Raw genomic sequence first — 15,456 nt, forward strand, 5'->3', positions numbered from 1 at the left:
GTTTGTTTTGTTTGTTTGTTTGTTTTTTTCTTTTTTTTTTTCCCTTGTACTAATATTGTGTTGCAAGAAATTTTTTTTGCACTGAAAGGTCATCATGGTTTACCGAAACTCTATGAATAAATTGCAGCTAAACAATGCAATGCATACTAGCACTTGACTATGGATTTGTCAAATGTGAAATTGATTTTGAAGTCTAATCTATTGCTTAAGTTTTAACTATGATTAGTTAAATTGACCTTGTGTTTAGCATCTGACATGGTGGATTAGTTCCTCTGATTAGTATGTGCTTTGTTGTGCCTTTAGTCTTATGACGAAGAAGGGATTACCATGCAAGTATATTGACAAAAATAAAGGTCATGTACTACGATGAAAGATACATGCTAGGACTTGTGGAGAACATGTACATGATGAAAGAGACACGCTAGGACTTGTGGAGAAGTAACACGAGAGTTTTCTTCGCACCAGTTTTGGACAAGTAACAAAGGCTATCCAAGATGAGATACCGTGGTGTTTGTGGATGATTTCGTAGTGTTGGTTGAGATTAAGGCAAAGAGTTAATGCTAAGTTGGAGTGATTTTTGAGACAAAATTTAGAATCATGAGGATTAAGGTTAGGTGTAAAACTTATGGAGATCAAAGTTAGTATGTTGTGACTTGTACTTGTGACATTAGATGGTATGAAGCCATATTAGTAGTATTGGAAGGATCGAAGGAGGCACAACTTCACATTACTATGTATGAAGTATGTGTGTTGTAAACTATGTCTAAGTTACATTTTTGTTGGAAAAGCATGACACATTATGAATCACGTTTTATTACTTGAGGAATTTGACTTTAACACGTTACCTCCAATAGTATTAAGACCTTCCTTTTAAAACTTCTGGCACAACTCAATATACGGCTAGTAGGTCATATCATGGTTCATGGTTAGGTGATTCTAATATTTTAACCAACTTTAGGCGTACAAGCTCGACATGACCCAACCTATAGGCACTAATGCACTATACATTCTCATTATGAGAATTCTGGGCTTAGCATTTTAGCAACCCATTACGCCATACCCTCTAATTCACCATTTCTTCTCCATCAATGGCCGCCATTGCTGAGCTCAACACAGAGGAGAGAGAAACAGAGAGAACAACTCCATCAATGTCCGAAACCAAGGAAGAAGAAGAAAAACAAGGAGTCCTACTCTACTACAACTACACCTCTTCTCCCATCGAAAACCTAAACCAACTCTTCACCTTCTACGAGTCAAATTGTTCGTCACTCGGTCTACTCGGCCGAGTTCGACTCGCTCCTCAAGGCGTCAATGTCACAATCGGCGGAAAACTCTCTCTCCTCCATAACCACATCGCTGCTCTCCTCGACAACTATGGCGGTTTCTTCGAAGGTACTGATTTCAAGCTCGCCTCCTACGATGAACCCTTGAGTATGGAGGTTGCGAAAGAGTGCGGTTTCACTTCTCTTTCTATTCGAATTGTTAAGGAATTGGTCACTCTTTCGTCAAATCCTTTGATTAAGACTCCTTCGATTTCGAATGCTGGGCGGCATCTTTCTGCGCTTGAATTTCATTCAGTTCTTCAGAATTCTGGTATATATTTTCGTATCTCTTTTAATTGTTTGTGAATTGAAGGAATTTTTAGCTCTTTTGAATGATAATTTGAAGAATTGTTCATATTTTTTGTTTTAGTTGTGTATATTGATCGCATTTCTATGTTTTTTATGTGTTAAATGATATATTGTGATTATTGAGTATAGAATAATACTTTCTAAGTCTCAATTTAATCAGTCACATTTGATTATTTACAGAATTTGCTCGAAATACTATTTACTATTGTTGAGAACAAATGTTTAATTATCATACTACAAATTAATTCCAAATAAAAATAATTGCAAAGTAGGATTGTAGGAATGTGGCTTGTATAAGTGGGATGGAGTAGTCTTTGTGTTGTAAGTTTTTTCGTCATTTTTGTTTGATGTATGTTGGCAATTGTTGGTACTTAATTGGCAATTTGAAATTTGTTGTGTTTGGAAGGAGAACTTTTGAAAGAGGAGTCGCCAATCGACTTTAAAAAGCTTGTTTTACTGGATGCAAGGAACTTGTATGAGACGAGAATTGGGAAGTTTGAATCTCCAGAAGTTGAAACTTTGGATCCTGTTACAAGACAGTATAGTGATTTGCCTGCCTGGATAGATAGTAATGCTGATAAGCTGCGTGGCAATTGCGTCCTCATGTAAGTTTGAAGGCTTTATCTTTACTAACTTACTCAGTTCTTTCTGGGGGTAGGGGGGTTGGTTAGCAATGTAGAACAATGTTTCTATAAACTATGAAGGCTATGTTATTATGTTGGAAAGTTCGGGTTTCCAAAGTATAGAAGATTTGTTTGTCTCCAAACTCTCCTTTTACCTGGTTTAAGTTGTCCTCATTAGTGTGCATTGACCCAATTATCTTAATTATTCCTTCAGGCCTTGTCAATTGAATCTTCTTCTACATAAAACATTTTCAAGATTGAGGTTTCTTCTTCTGAGTTCATTTCCCATATTTGTTAATTTTCTGTTGAGCCAAAAGATCACCATTTCTTGGTGTTGGGTCTCAATGAATTAAATCAATATTCAACAGTAGATATTAACGTTATTGCATTTTAGATCAAGGCTATTGTGGGCACCTCTCTGTTCTTTGTAGGATTAGGGTTAGTAGTGTTAGTGCATCCAATCTGCCTACTGCATCCCAAGCAGGGTTATTTTTGAGACATTAGGTTCTCTGTTCTTTAGATTGATGCTGAAGCTCATGCTGAAGCCGTTATGCAACTTTTTAAATCATCACCTTTAGCTACAGCTCCATCAATCTAAAGACTACTTCCTCTTCAGTATCATTGGGAAAATATAGTGAATATTAAAGCCCTTTTGGTTGTCCCTCCAGGACTCCACTTAATGGGCCATAGATACATCAAACAAACAAATCAAACTTTTAAAGGTTGATCTTCAGTCCTCTCATTACACAGCTTCCCTGTAGAGCTTAATATTCACTATATTCCTTGTAGAGCATCAAGTCTCAGGACTTTAGTATCAGTATCCTGCTTCATTTTAAAATTCCACAAAAGACTTGATGCTCTTTAGAGCTGTTATAAAATATAATTTCTGCTTTGATCCTGTGATGGTGCTGAATGCTGATGCTCTTCAAAACTTCAACTCACTGACAAATGATGAAGTTAACTAAACACAGTATCTCTTTAATTTGGTTATGCTACTTGCCTCCATGTCAAGTAAGTTAGGGCTCATCTTTTTATCTATGAAGAGCTGTTACTTGAACTGAAGTAAAGTTTTATAATAAGAAAGAGTGCTGCTGCTAGGTTCTTGCTCTCATGTTACATCTAGAGTCTTGTTTGATGTCTTTTTTAGTTTTTTTTTTTTTTTTTTTTTTTGGTAAAATAATGTTCCCATTTCTGTTTTGACCTTACTTCAACTTGTTGATTTATGCTGCAGGTATTGTACAGGAGGAATAAGGTGTGAGATGGCATCTGCTTACATAAGATCAAAAGGTGCTGGCTTTGAGAATGTATTTCAGGTTGGCATATGTATCTATGTTTGTTTCATTAGCTAGTGTTTGTTGTCTTGTTATTGTTGCCTTCTTGTTAATTCGTTGTTCATAGTCTTCATACTTTGTGTCTAAGAGACTTCATGACCCAATGTAGTTTAACTGCAGTTGTACGGCGGAATACAGCGTTACCTAGAACAATTTCCCGATGGTGGATTTTTTAAAGGAAAAAACTTTGTCTATGACCCTCGGTAAGCTTTTTCTTGGTCTGAGCCTTTGCAAGGAATCAATATTAGGGGAAGGGTATGTTAGTCATAGCCTATTAATAGTAGCTTGGGAAATAAGATAGGGTTTGTTATGAGAGTTTTTCTATATATAGGCCTCATTAGGAGGAATAATAATCATGATGTTGAATATTGTTGAGGTTATGTCATTGGGAGAGAGTGAGCCTCTCGAAAGCTCATATTAGGAGAGAATCCACCTCTCAAAAGTGGAATTATCCTTTTACTAGTGTAATTCACCTATTATCAATATAATCATCATTGTTCTTCCCTAATTTCTACCATATTTAGAGCTGTAATCTGGTCAGAAACCATGCTAATTCCTAGCAAATGGTATCAGAGCAGTTCTGTCCTGGTAGATTCAGCCTTTGAAATTCTGTTTTCAGCCATTTAGAAGAAAAAAAAAAAAAGAGAAAAAGAGAGAATGGAGGTTGCCAGAGCTCCGATTTGGTCACATTCACTTGAGCAATTCTCCGAAAGGATGGAGGAATCCACGACAAGAATTGTTGATAACCTTCAAAGAAATCTGGAGAAGATATTTGAAGAAGCATTTTTACTAGTGTAATTATCCTTTATCAATATAATCATCATTGTTCTTCCCTAATTTCTACCATATTTAGAGCTGTAATCTGGTCAGAAACCATGCTAATTCCTAGCAGCCTTCTTCAATATCTATTATGTTTAGACTTTAGATTCACCAGTTCCATGATCTTAGAATGTACTTTTATCAGCTGCTGTTTAAGTGGATATCTAGCATGCATTATTTTTCTGCACTCTTGTTAAATCTGTTTCTTGTCTGATTTTGCTAAAATGATGTTCACAAAAAATTGGTTAGGTGCTCATCTTGCTGGTCATTGGGGGCAGTTGCTTTAATCGGGATATAAGATAATATTCAACTGAAATTGGGATGTCTTGGACTGTTCTAATATGCATGCAGCATGCCTGTCTTACATAAGAGTTTCACTTAGTTTTTGTTAGAAAATCTGATTAATTATTGTTTAATCATAATGCTATTATACTATTTCGCTGATGCCGTGTATGCTTCTAGTAGGATTTCAGTTGGGAGTTCAAGTAAACATATCATGGGTAAATGCCTCCTTTGTGGGACCTCTTTTGATGATTACTCCTCACGCTGTCGTTGTGCATTTTGTCGGATGCTTGTATTGGTCTGCATTGATTGTCAGGTAAGGATAATGAATAATAACAGTTTTACTCAACAAATTCAATCATCCTTTTACAGTGTTACCCATCTGATAGACTGATACCATTTTAAGAATGAGCTTTGGTTGAAGGATGGCTTATTTGGTAGAGATTATAAAGTCACCATGGATTTTTTATTGAGTAGGGTTTATACTTTATAGTCCCCACACTACACTTGATATAGAGCGTCCTTACGGGTGATTTTTGAATAAGTGTCAATAATGCGGATGATTGGAGGGACATATGTTATGCTAAGAGATTTAAAATGATATCTTTAAAAATTTGCTACAAAGTAAAATTCTAACTTCTCCTTTGTAGATCTCGATCCTTGAGAACCAATTAATGCCTGAAAAGAAGTCAAAGGGAAAGCATGTCACTTGTTTAGGGATGGTCTTGGGGACTTTGTCTTGAAGGCATTATGGTCAAGTGGTCCTATGATCTCTTGAGTCCCTAAGCTGTGGATGAGATGTATTCTTGTAGTGAATGCTAGGAAGAACTATATCATTTGAATTTAAGCTCACTGCCCTTGAATCCTTGATGCTCACAAGAAATCTCCATTATCTCTCTCGGATACTACAGGCTTAATCACCTCAAATTATTAAAGCTACCTTTTGGCAAAGTTATTCTTAATGTGTGATTTAAGGTTTATAAGTCTATTGTATACAACACTCCCACTTTATACAAGCATTTTCCTTGACTGTTTGAATTTTTGAAATGTCCTAAACTTGAGCTTTTGCCTGGTAAATCTTGACATTGATTGCGAATAATTATCATATTACCTACTGTTGCATACATCATTCACAGTTATCAGTCTCTAGAACTATGACGGTCTACAATTGTTTAATTATTTTACTCCATTTAAAGCTTCGATTCTTGATTCTTCAGAAGGAGAATGCCCAATATGCTTGTGAATTGTGTCAGAAACATGGAAAAGTTGCCCAGTCTGTTCCTCTAGTTGATGATAATAGTCCTGAAGTAATTCTGGCTTGCGATGTTGGAACGGCTCCCACTGAGTGCCCAACTCCTCTTAGCGCAAGCCACTCTCAATTACCCTGCATTCCTGGTAAGGTTTCATCTTCGGACTTTTCTATTGACTTACACACCACAATTGTAGTACAGTAATTGATTATTTCCATGGTTACACAAAGAAATGGGTTCTGTCTAATATGAGATCACTTGAACACCTTGATGTGTTAATTCTCTCTGGATCAAAGTTGTTTCATCATGAATTGATAATTATTCTTTCGTTTAGAAAGTAAATGCTACAACTGCCACTAAACACTGTTATGGTTTTCCATCTGATGAAGTATAGGGCCTACGAAGAAACTCCGGATATTGTGTCTTCATGGATTTCGTCAGAATGCTTCTAGTTTTAAAGGAAGAACTGCCTCGTTGGCAAAAAAACTGAAAACCTTGGCAGAGTTTGTTTTTGTGAATGCTCCCCATGAATTACCATTTATATACCAACCTCGTAAACCAGATAAGGAGTGCATATTAAGTCCTCCTCATCATGACTATTCCCCACCTACTAAAAATTGCAGCAAGAAATATGCATGGTTGGTAGCTCCTGATTTCCACAAGAAGGAAGCAACTCATTGGGAAAGGACTGAAAAGCCTTTTGATCCACTTCAGTATCAGCAGCAGACTGAGGGATTTACCGAGTCATTATTGTATCTGAAATCTGTTGTTTCTAAGGATGGGCCCTTTGACGGTATTTTGGGTTTTTCACAGGGAGCTGCTATGGTGGCTCTTATGTGTGCTGAGAGAGGAAGACTAGACCTTGAATTAGGTTTCAGATTTGTAATTTTATGTTCTGGATTTGCTGTTAATCTAGCAGAACATGAAAAAGGATCCATTACTCTCCCTTCGCTTCATGTTTTTGGAAGCGAGGATGGAGGTGATCGGCAAATATCATCTGGTTTTAGCAGAGATCTATCATCATATTTTGAAGATGGATGCAGAGTGATTATCGAGCACGATTCTGGTCATATAATTCCTACAAGACCTCCTTATATTGATGAGGTCAAAGAGTTTCTTAGGCGATTTTTGTAACATTAATACATTTTAACTTAATGGTTAGGCAATATGCCGATATGTATTTGTATGCAAAATTGCAAACCACTTGTTACCTTTTGATCTTATCATCTTATGTACTGTAATTTAATTGGCCCTCGAATCCAAGTGGTTTCTGATAGTGTGAAGTTAAATCCTTTTGACATAGTTTAAACTCCCAATTACATATTCAAGCACATAGTAGAGAAAAATGATTCAAAGTAGTATGGAAATCTTGTCCGAAATTAATTTTCACATAATCTCATCCTTGTTGGATTAATTTTTTTTATCTTCATGTTTACATTGAGATACTCTTATTCAGAGTAGTGTTCTACCCACTCATTATCTTCGTCTATACTAAACTTGAATTAGTTTACTTATTAAATGACTTTATATTTTATTGATTAAAAATTATTTTAACAATTAAAAAAGTATTGGTCTACTGCTCTCCCCTTCCATTTCATCACTGTATGAGGATGCAATATGTATGAAAATTAAACTATTTATCTAATTTATTTTCAATTATACTGACATATCTTTTTCGAATTCTGCAAACATATTACCTTTGTTTTAAATTATTTACAACCATATGACATAAAGTGTGAGTAGAAAATATCTAATTGCCACAAATAATTTAAAACTGAAGTGATAAAAAAATAAATAAAAAATAAAAAAAAACAATCTTTTTTTTTTTGTCTTCTATATGTTAAACGATAAAACGGGTGTTAAATTTAATGCTAGTTTGATTAATTTATCCCGATTAAAAAAGGGATGCTTATGCTTTGTGATTTGTCCACTTCCAAAGATACATTACACACCATGACACCACCTAGTGACCTAGCCACCTAGAGCTGTTAATTCGGATAAACGGGTTGGGTTTTGGTCGGGTAAAGGTGGGTTGGGTCAACTCGGATCGGGTCAATTCGGATTATTTACATAACCTATGCGGGTCGGGTTTGGATTGGGTCATGCTTGAGTCGAGTCACGTCGAGTCATACTTCTTATCAAGTTTGGGTCGGGTTTAGGTCAGGTTAATAACAGGTCGGATTACATTCGGGTCGAGTGAACAATAGGTCGGGTTTAATTCGGGTTTTCACGGGTTAGGGTAATTCTCGTGTTCGAGTCGGGTTCGGTTCAAGTCAATAATTTGCGGGTTAGAATCAGGTCGTGTCATTCTCGGGTTTGAGTCGGGTTCGGTTCAAGTCAATAATTTGCGGGTTATAATCAGGTCGGGTCATTTTCAAGTCGGGTCATTCTCGGGTTCAAGTCAGGTTCGGTTCAAGTTAATAATTTGCGGGTTATAAAAAGGTTGGGTCATTTCCAAGTCGGGTCATTCTCGGATTCAAGTTGGGTTATGTTCAAGTCAATAATTTGCAGGTTACAATCAAGTCGGGTCATTTCCAAGTCAGGTTATATTCGGGTTCAACTAATTATAAATAGATAATTATCATTTTTATCAAGCTAATTATTTCCTTTGACTATAATATATATGGCAATATACTAGGGAACTATAATCTATAATTTAGGAAGATAATTATCTCCTTTGACCATACAACAAATAGATACGAGTACTATATTTAACTCTTAAATTTAAGGATGATGCTCCTTTCTTTAGCTGGCCTGGACCGACTTGGTCTCCCCAGAAAAAATGCTTTGATCAACAATAATAAGGTGGTCTAAATTGCATTTAAGGTGATTTGAAATCGGGTCAGGAATAATTTGGGTTGAATTTAGGCCGGGTCAATAACAAGTCGTGTTAATTTCGAGTCGAGTTAGTAACAGATCGGGTTGAATTTTTTGGGCCGGGTAAGTAATAGGTCTGGTAAAATTCGGGTCGTGTCAATAACAAGTCGGGTTTAATTTGGGTTAGGTTAATAACAAGTCAGGTTGATTTCAAGTCGGGTTTGTAATAGGTTGGGTTAAATTCGGGTCGGGTTGAATTTAGGTCAGGTTAGTAACAAGTCGGGTTAAATTTGGGTTTTCACGGGTTAAAACGGGTTTGGGTCGATTTCGGTTCAAGTCGTGTTCGGTACAAGTTAATTAAATTGGCCGTTGTAAACCCGTAAATCGGTGCAAGTTGTAAACCGGTAATTTGGTCGTTTAAAGGCAAATTAGATGGTTCTACCCACCGAATTGGACTCCCAGAGGGTATTTGGGACCATGATAAATATTTCGGCAATTTTTATTCAAGTCGAAAAATAGTAAAAAATTTCCAAAATTGAATGCTTTTTGAGACATTTTTGAGGTTTTGAGGCCCGGTGTCACAAAGTCTTGAGATTTTAGAGAATACATCTGGGGTTCATAAAATGCCGTTTGGAACCATATATGATCATTATATATGTTGTCATAGATGTTCGTGGTGTGCTTGAGTTAATGAAATCGGTGCAAGTTGTAAACCGGTAAATTGGTCATTTAAAGGCAAATTGGATGGTTCCACCCACCCAATTGGACTCCCGGAGGGTATTAGAGACCATGGTAAACATTTCGACAAATTTTTTTCTGTGCGAAAAAAAGTCAAAAAATTCCAAAATTGAATGCTAATATCCACGCTTTTTGAGAATTTTATATGTTTCAGGGCCCGGTGTCGAAAAGACTTGAGATTCTAGGGGATACATCTTGGGGTCATATGATTCCGTTTGGAACCATATATGATCATTATATGTTGTAATAAATGTTCATAGTAGGCTTGATTTAATGAAATTGGTGCAAGTATTAACTGATAAATTGGTCGTTTAAAGGCAAATTGGATGGTTACACCCACCCAATTGGACTCCCGTAGGGTATTAGGGACCATGGTAAACATTTCGGCAATTTTTTTCGGACGAAAAAAAATTCTAAAAATTCCAAAATTGAAGGCTAAGTTCCACACTTTTTCAGAAGTTTTGGAGGTTTCGAGGCCCGGTGTCGAAAAGGCTTGAAATTTTAGGAGATACATCTCGAGGCCATATAATGCCATTTGGAACCATATATTATCATTATATGTTGTCATAAATGTTCATGGTAGGCTTGATTTAATGAAATCGGTGCAAGTTGTAAATCGGCAAATTGGTCGTTTAAAGGCAAATTGGATGATTACACCCACCCAATTGAACTCCCGGAGGGTATTAGGGACCATGATAAACAATTAGGCAATTTTTATTTTCGGGCGAAAAATAGTTAAAAAATTCCAAAATTAAAGGCTAATATCCACGCTTTTTGTGAAATTTTGGAGGTTTCAGGGCCCGATGTCAAAAAGCTTTGAAATTTTAAGAGATACATTTTAGGGTTATATAATGTTGTTTAGAACCATATATGATCATTATATGTTGTCATAAATTTTCGTGGGAGGCTTGATTTGATGAAATCGATGCAAGTTGTAACCCGGTAAATTGGCCGTTAAAAGACGAATTGGATGGTTCCACCCACCCAATTCGACTCCCGGAGGATATTAGGGACCATGATAAAAATTTTGGCAATTTTTATTCCGGGCGAAAATAAGTCTAAAAATTCAAAAATTAAAGGCTAATATCCACCTTTTTGAGAATATTTTGGAGTCTTCGGGTCCCGGTGTCCAAAAGTCTTGAAATTCAAGGAAATACATCTCGTAGTCATATGTCATTTGGAACCATATGTAATCATTATTTGTTATCATAAATTTTCATGATAGGCTTGATTTAATAAAATCGGTGCAAGTTGTAAACCGGTAAATTGGTCGATGAAAGGCAAATTGGATGGTTCCACCCACCCAATTGGACTCCCGGAGGGTATTACTGACCATGGTAAAAATTTCGGAGGGTATTACTGACCATGGTAAACATTTCGGAAATTTTTATTTATGGGCGAAAAAAAGTCAAAAAATTCAAAAATTGAAGAATATATACACGCTTTTTGAGAAATTTTGGAGATTTTGTGGGCCGGCGTCGAATAGCCTCGAAAATTTAAGGGATAAATCTCGGAGTCGTATAATGACGTTTGGAATCATATATAATTATTATATGTTGTCATAAATGTTCGTGGTAGGCTTGAGTTAATGAAATCGGTACAAGTTGTAATCCGGTAAATTGGCCGTTTAAAGGAAAATTGGATGTTTCCACCCACCCAATTGGACTCTCGGAAGGTATTAGGGACCATGGTAAATATTTCGTCAATTTTATATCTGGACGAATAAAAGTCAAAAAATTCTAAAATTGAAGGCTTATATCCACTCTTTTTGAGAAATTTTGGAAGTTTCGAGGCCTAGTGTCAGAAAGCCTTTAGATTTTAGAGAATAAATCTCGGGGTCATATAATGTCGTTTGGAACCATATATGATCATTAAATGTTGTCATAAATGTTCGTGGTAGGCTTGAGTTAATGAAATCGGTGCAAGTTGTAAATCGGTAAATTGGCCGTTTAAAGGAGAATTGGATGGTCCACTCACCCAATTGGACTCCCGGAAGGGTATTAGGGACCATGTTATACGTACATTTTGGCAATTTTTATTAAGTCAAAAAATTCTAAAATTGAAGGCTAATATCCTCGCTTTTGAGAGAAATTTTAGAGGTTTCTGGCACGATGTCGAAAAGGCTTGAGATTTTAGGGGATACATCTCGGGGTCATGTAATGCTGTTTGGAACCATATATGATCATTACATGTTGTCATAAATGTTCGTAGTAGCTTAGGCTTGAATTAATGAATTCGGTGCAAGTTATAACTCAGTAAATTGGTCGTTTAAAGGCAAATTGGATGGCGCTACCCACCCAATTGGACTCCCAGAGAGTATTAGGGACCATGGTAAATATTTCGGCAATTTTTATTCCCGGGCGAAAAAAAGTTAAAAAATTCCAAAATTAAAGGCTAATATCTACGCTTTTTCGGAAATTTTGGAGGTCATGGAGCCCAGTGTTGAAAAGTCTTGAAATTTTAGAGAATACAGCTCGGGTTCATATAATGCCGTTTGGAACCATATATGATCATTTCATGTTGTCATAAATGTTTGTGGTAGGCTTGAGTTAATGAAATTGGCACAAGTTGTAAACCGGTAAATTGGCTGTTTAAAGGCAAATTGGATGGTTCCACCCACCCAATTGGACTCCAGGAGGGTAATAGAGACCATGGTAAATATTTCGGCAATTTTCATTTACGGGCGAAAAAAAGTCAAAAAATTCAAAAATTGAAGGCTATTATCCACGTTTTTTGAGAATTTTGGAGTCTTCAGGGCCCGGTTTCAAAAAGTCTTGAAATTCTAGGGAATCCATCTCTGGGTCATATAATGTCGTTTAAAACCATATATGATCATTATTTGTTGTCATAAATTTTCGTGGCACGCTTGAATTAATGAAATCGGTGCAAGTTGTAAACCGGTAAATTGGTCGTTTAAAGGAAAATTGGATGGTTCCACCCACCCAATTGGACTCCCGGAGGGTATTAGGGACCATGGTAAACATTTCGGCAATTTTTATATCCGGACGAAAAAAAGTCAAAAAATTCCAAAATTGAAGGCTAATATCCACGTTTTTTTGAGAAATTTCGATTGTTTCGGGCTAATGTCGAAAAGCATTGATATTTTAGCGGATACATCTCGGGGTCATATAATGCCGGTTGGAACCATATATGATCATTATATGTGTCATATATGTTCATGGTAAGCTTGAATTAATGAAATCGGTGCAAGTTATAAACTAGTAAATTGGTCGTTTAAAGGCAAATTGGATGATTTCACCCAGCCAATTGGACTCCTAGAGGGTATTAGAGACCATGGTAAACATTTCGGCAATTTTTATTTCAAGGTGAAAAAAAGTCAAAAAATTCCAAAATTAAAGGCTAATATCCACGCTTTTTGAGAAAATTTTGAATGTTCGGGTAGAGATGTCAATTCGAGTTAAAGGGTCGGGTTTAGGTCGGTAAGAGTGGGTCGGATCGACTCAGGTCGGGTCAATTCGGATTAATTCCACAACTTATGCGGGGTCGGGTTTGGGTTGGGTCATGCTTGAGTCGGGTTACGCCGGGTCATACTTATTATCGGGTTTGGTTCGGGTTACATTCGGGTTGGGTGAACAATAGGTCGGGTTTAATTCGGGTTATTACGGGTTAGGATAATTCTCGGGTTTGAGTCGGGTTCGGTGGAAGTCAATAATTTGTGGGTTAGAATCAGGTCGGGTCATTATCGGGTGTGAATTGGGTTCGGTTCAAGTTAATAATTTGCGGGTTATAATCAGGTCGGGTCATTTTCAAGTCGGGTCATTCTAGGGTTCAAGTCGGGTTCGGTTCAAGTCATTAATTTGCGAGTTATAATCAGGTTGGGTCATTTTCAAGTCGGGTCATTCTCGGATTCAAGTTGGATTATGTTCAAGTCAATAATTTGCAGTTACAATCAGGTTGGGTCATTTCCAAGTCAGGTTATATTCGAGTTCAACTAAATATAAATTGATAATTATCATTTTTATCAAGCTAATTATTTCCTTTGACTATAATATATATGGCAATATACTAGGGAACTATAGTCTATAATTTAGGAAGATAATTATCTCCTTTGACCATGCAACAAATATGTATTATATTTAATTCTTAAATTTGAGGATGATGCTCCTTTCTTTTGCTGGCCTATACCGACTTGGTCTCCCTATAAAAAAATGCTTTGATCAACAATAATAAGGTGGTCTAAATTGCATTTAAGGTGATTTGAAATCGGATCAGGAATAATTTGGGTTGAATTTAGGCCGAGTCTATAACAAGTCGTGTTAATTTCGAGTCGAGTTAGTAACAGATCGGATTGAATTTTTGGGTTGCGTAAGTAATAGGTTTGGTAAAATTCGGATCGAGTCAATAACAAGTCGGTTTTAATTTGGGTTAGGTTTATAATAAGTCGGGTTGATTTCGGGTCAGGTTTGTAACGGGTTGGGTTAAATTCGGGTCGGGTTAGGAGCGAGTCGGGTTGAATTCATGTCAGGTTAGTAACAAGTTGGGTTAGATTCGGGTTTTGACGGGTTAAAACGAGTTTGGGTCAATTTCGGTTCAAGTCGGGTTCGGTTCAGGTTAATAATTTACGGGTTACATTCGGGTCGGGTCATCTCCAGGTCAGTTCATGTTCGGGTTCAGGTCTCACATACTCGGGTCAACTCGGGACTAGGGTTGGTTTCAGGTTGGGTTTAGGTCACCATTTTTTCGGGTTAAGAAGGTTCGGTTAATAATCGAGTTTGAATCGGTATTTAGGGTCGGGTCAACTTTTGACAGCTCTATATCACTATATGCACTTATGATTTTCTTTCTCCTCCCACCTATATAGTCCCTTATTTACCATACCACCAAAAAAAAAAAAAAAAAAAAAAAAGGGAAATTCTCTTTGGTAGACTTGTATTATCAAACATTCTCAGTGGTAAAAAGCCAAAAAACTTATTATCCTTGGTAAACTATGTTTTAAAAAGTTTTATCAATGGTAACATTAAGCAAGGTAATTAGGCATTTCTTAACCATAGTTAACCATTCTAAGTAAAAAAAAGTTGTGATGCCTAAAATACCCCCATTTTAAAATTAATTAAAAAAAATAAAAAATAAAACCACCACCCTGCCACCTCCTTCCCCACCATTCGCCACCATTCCCTCTCCCCCTCCCCCTCCCCCTCCCCCTCCTACACCAAAACAGACGCCGGCACCGGCGCCCAGCTCTACCTTCGCTGGTGCGCCGGCCTCCCCTAGTGACGCCCCGCCTCCCTCGCCCCCACCTCCTCTCTCTCCCCCCTTTTCGACCCTTCCTATTTTCCCCACCCAATGCCCACCGCCGATCACTCTAACCACCACAAAACCGACGCCCTTCCCCGACGACCCCCCCTCTCTTGTTCGCCGGCCAAAAACCCTAAAAAACCCCAAAACACCAGAAAATACCCATACCCATTTAGGGTTTCGAAACCAAACCCAGGAAATGGGTTTCGGTTTTCTGGTGGTTTTGGGTAGATTTCAAGGGTTTGTGGTGGTTTTGTCGGGGAGGGGTTCGTCGAGGAGGGTTGTTGGTTTTTGTGGTGGTTTTGGGTGCGATAAGGGCCCGACGAACGGTGGTGGGGGAACTGGGAAAGAGAGGAGGTAGGGCAGGTGGTGATCGATGGGGGAAATGGGAAAGGGAGGAGGAACGGGGCCGAGGAGGGGCGTCGCCGACCGGAGGTGGTAGAGGACAGGCGTCGCCGACCGGAGGTGGGAAGGCAAGCCGGCTAGGGGTTAGCCGCCGGCAGTGGTGCTGGTGGCTAGGTGAGGGGTTTGGGGTTTTTTTTTTCCTTTAAAAAAATCTAAGAAGGGGTTAACCATAGGGTCAAATTAGTCATTACATCATTAGTTAACCATAGTTACGCTTAAAATGCCTAATTACCTTGCTTAATGTTACCATTGATAAAACTTTTTAAAACATAGTTTACCAAGGATAATAAGTTTTTTGGCTTTT

The 15,456-nt window shown here is 37.5% G+C and overlaps 1 protein-coding gene across 2 annotated transcripts; it reads left to right on the forward strand.

Moving 5' to 3' along the window:
* The first annotated feature begins 901 nt into the window (after window positions 1-901).
* Window positions 902-7,225, forward strand: LOC145628625 (rhodanese-like domain-containing protein 6). Of its 2 annotated transcripts, none has more exons than XM_081680973.1 (7): window positions 902-1,593; window positions 2,038-2,236; window positions 3,486-3,567; window positions 3,706-3,788; window positions 4,867-5,002; window positions 5,904-6,081; window positions 6,331-7,225. In XM_081680973.1, exons 1-7 carry the CDS (start codon window positions 1,089-1,091, stop codon window positions 7,068-7,070), a joined length of 1,923 nt encoding a protein of 640 aa, XP_081537099.1. In that variant the 5' UTR covers window positions 902-1,088; the 3' UTR covers window positions 7,071-7,225. The 2 variants fall into 2 exon arrangements, with proteins under 2 accessions (XP_081537099.1, XP_081537100.1); XM_081680974.1 differs by having other exon boundaries at window positions 903-1,593; window positions 4,870-5,002.
* The last annotated feature ends 8,231 nt before the right edge of the window (window positions 7,226-15,456 follow it).

Source organism: Chenopodium album, chromosome 4, assembly GCF_948465745.1.
Source record: "Chenopodium album chromosome 4, dcCheAlbu1.1, whole genome shotgun sequence".
NCBI lineage: Eukaryota > Viridiplantae > Streptophyta > Magnoliopsida > Caryophyllales > Amaranthaceae > Chenopodium > Chenopodium album.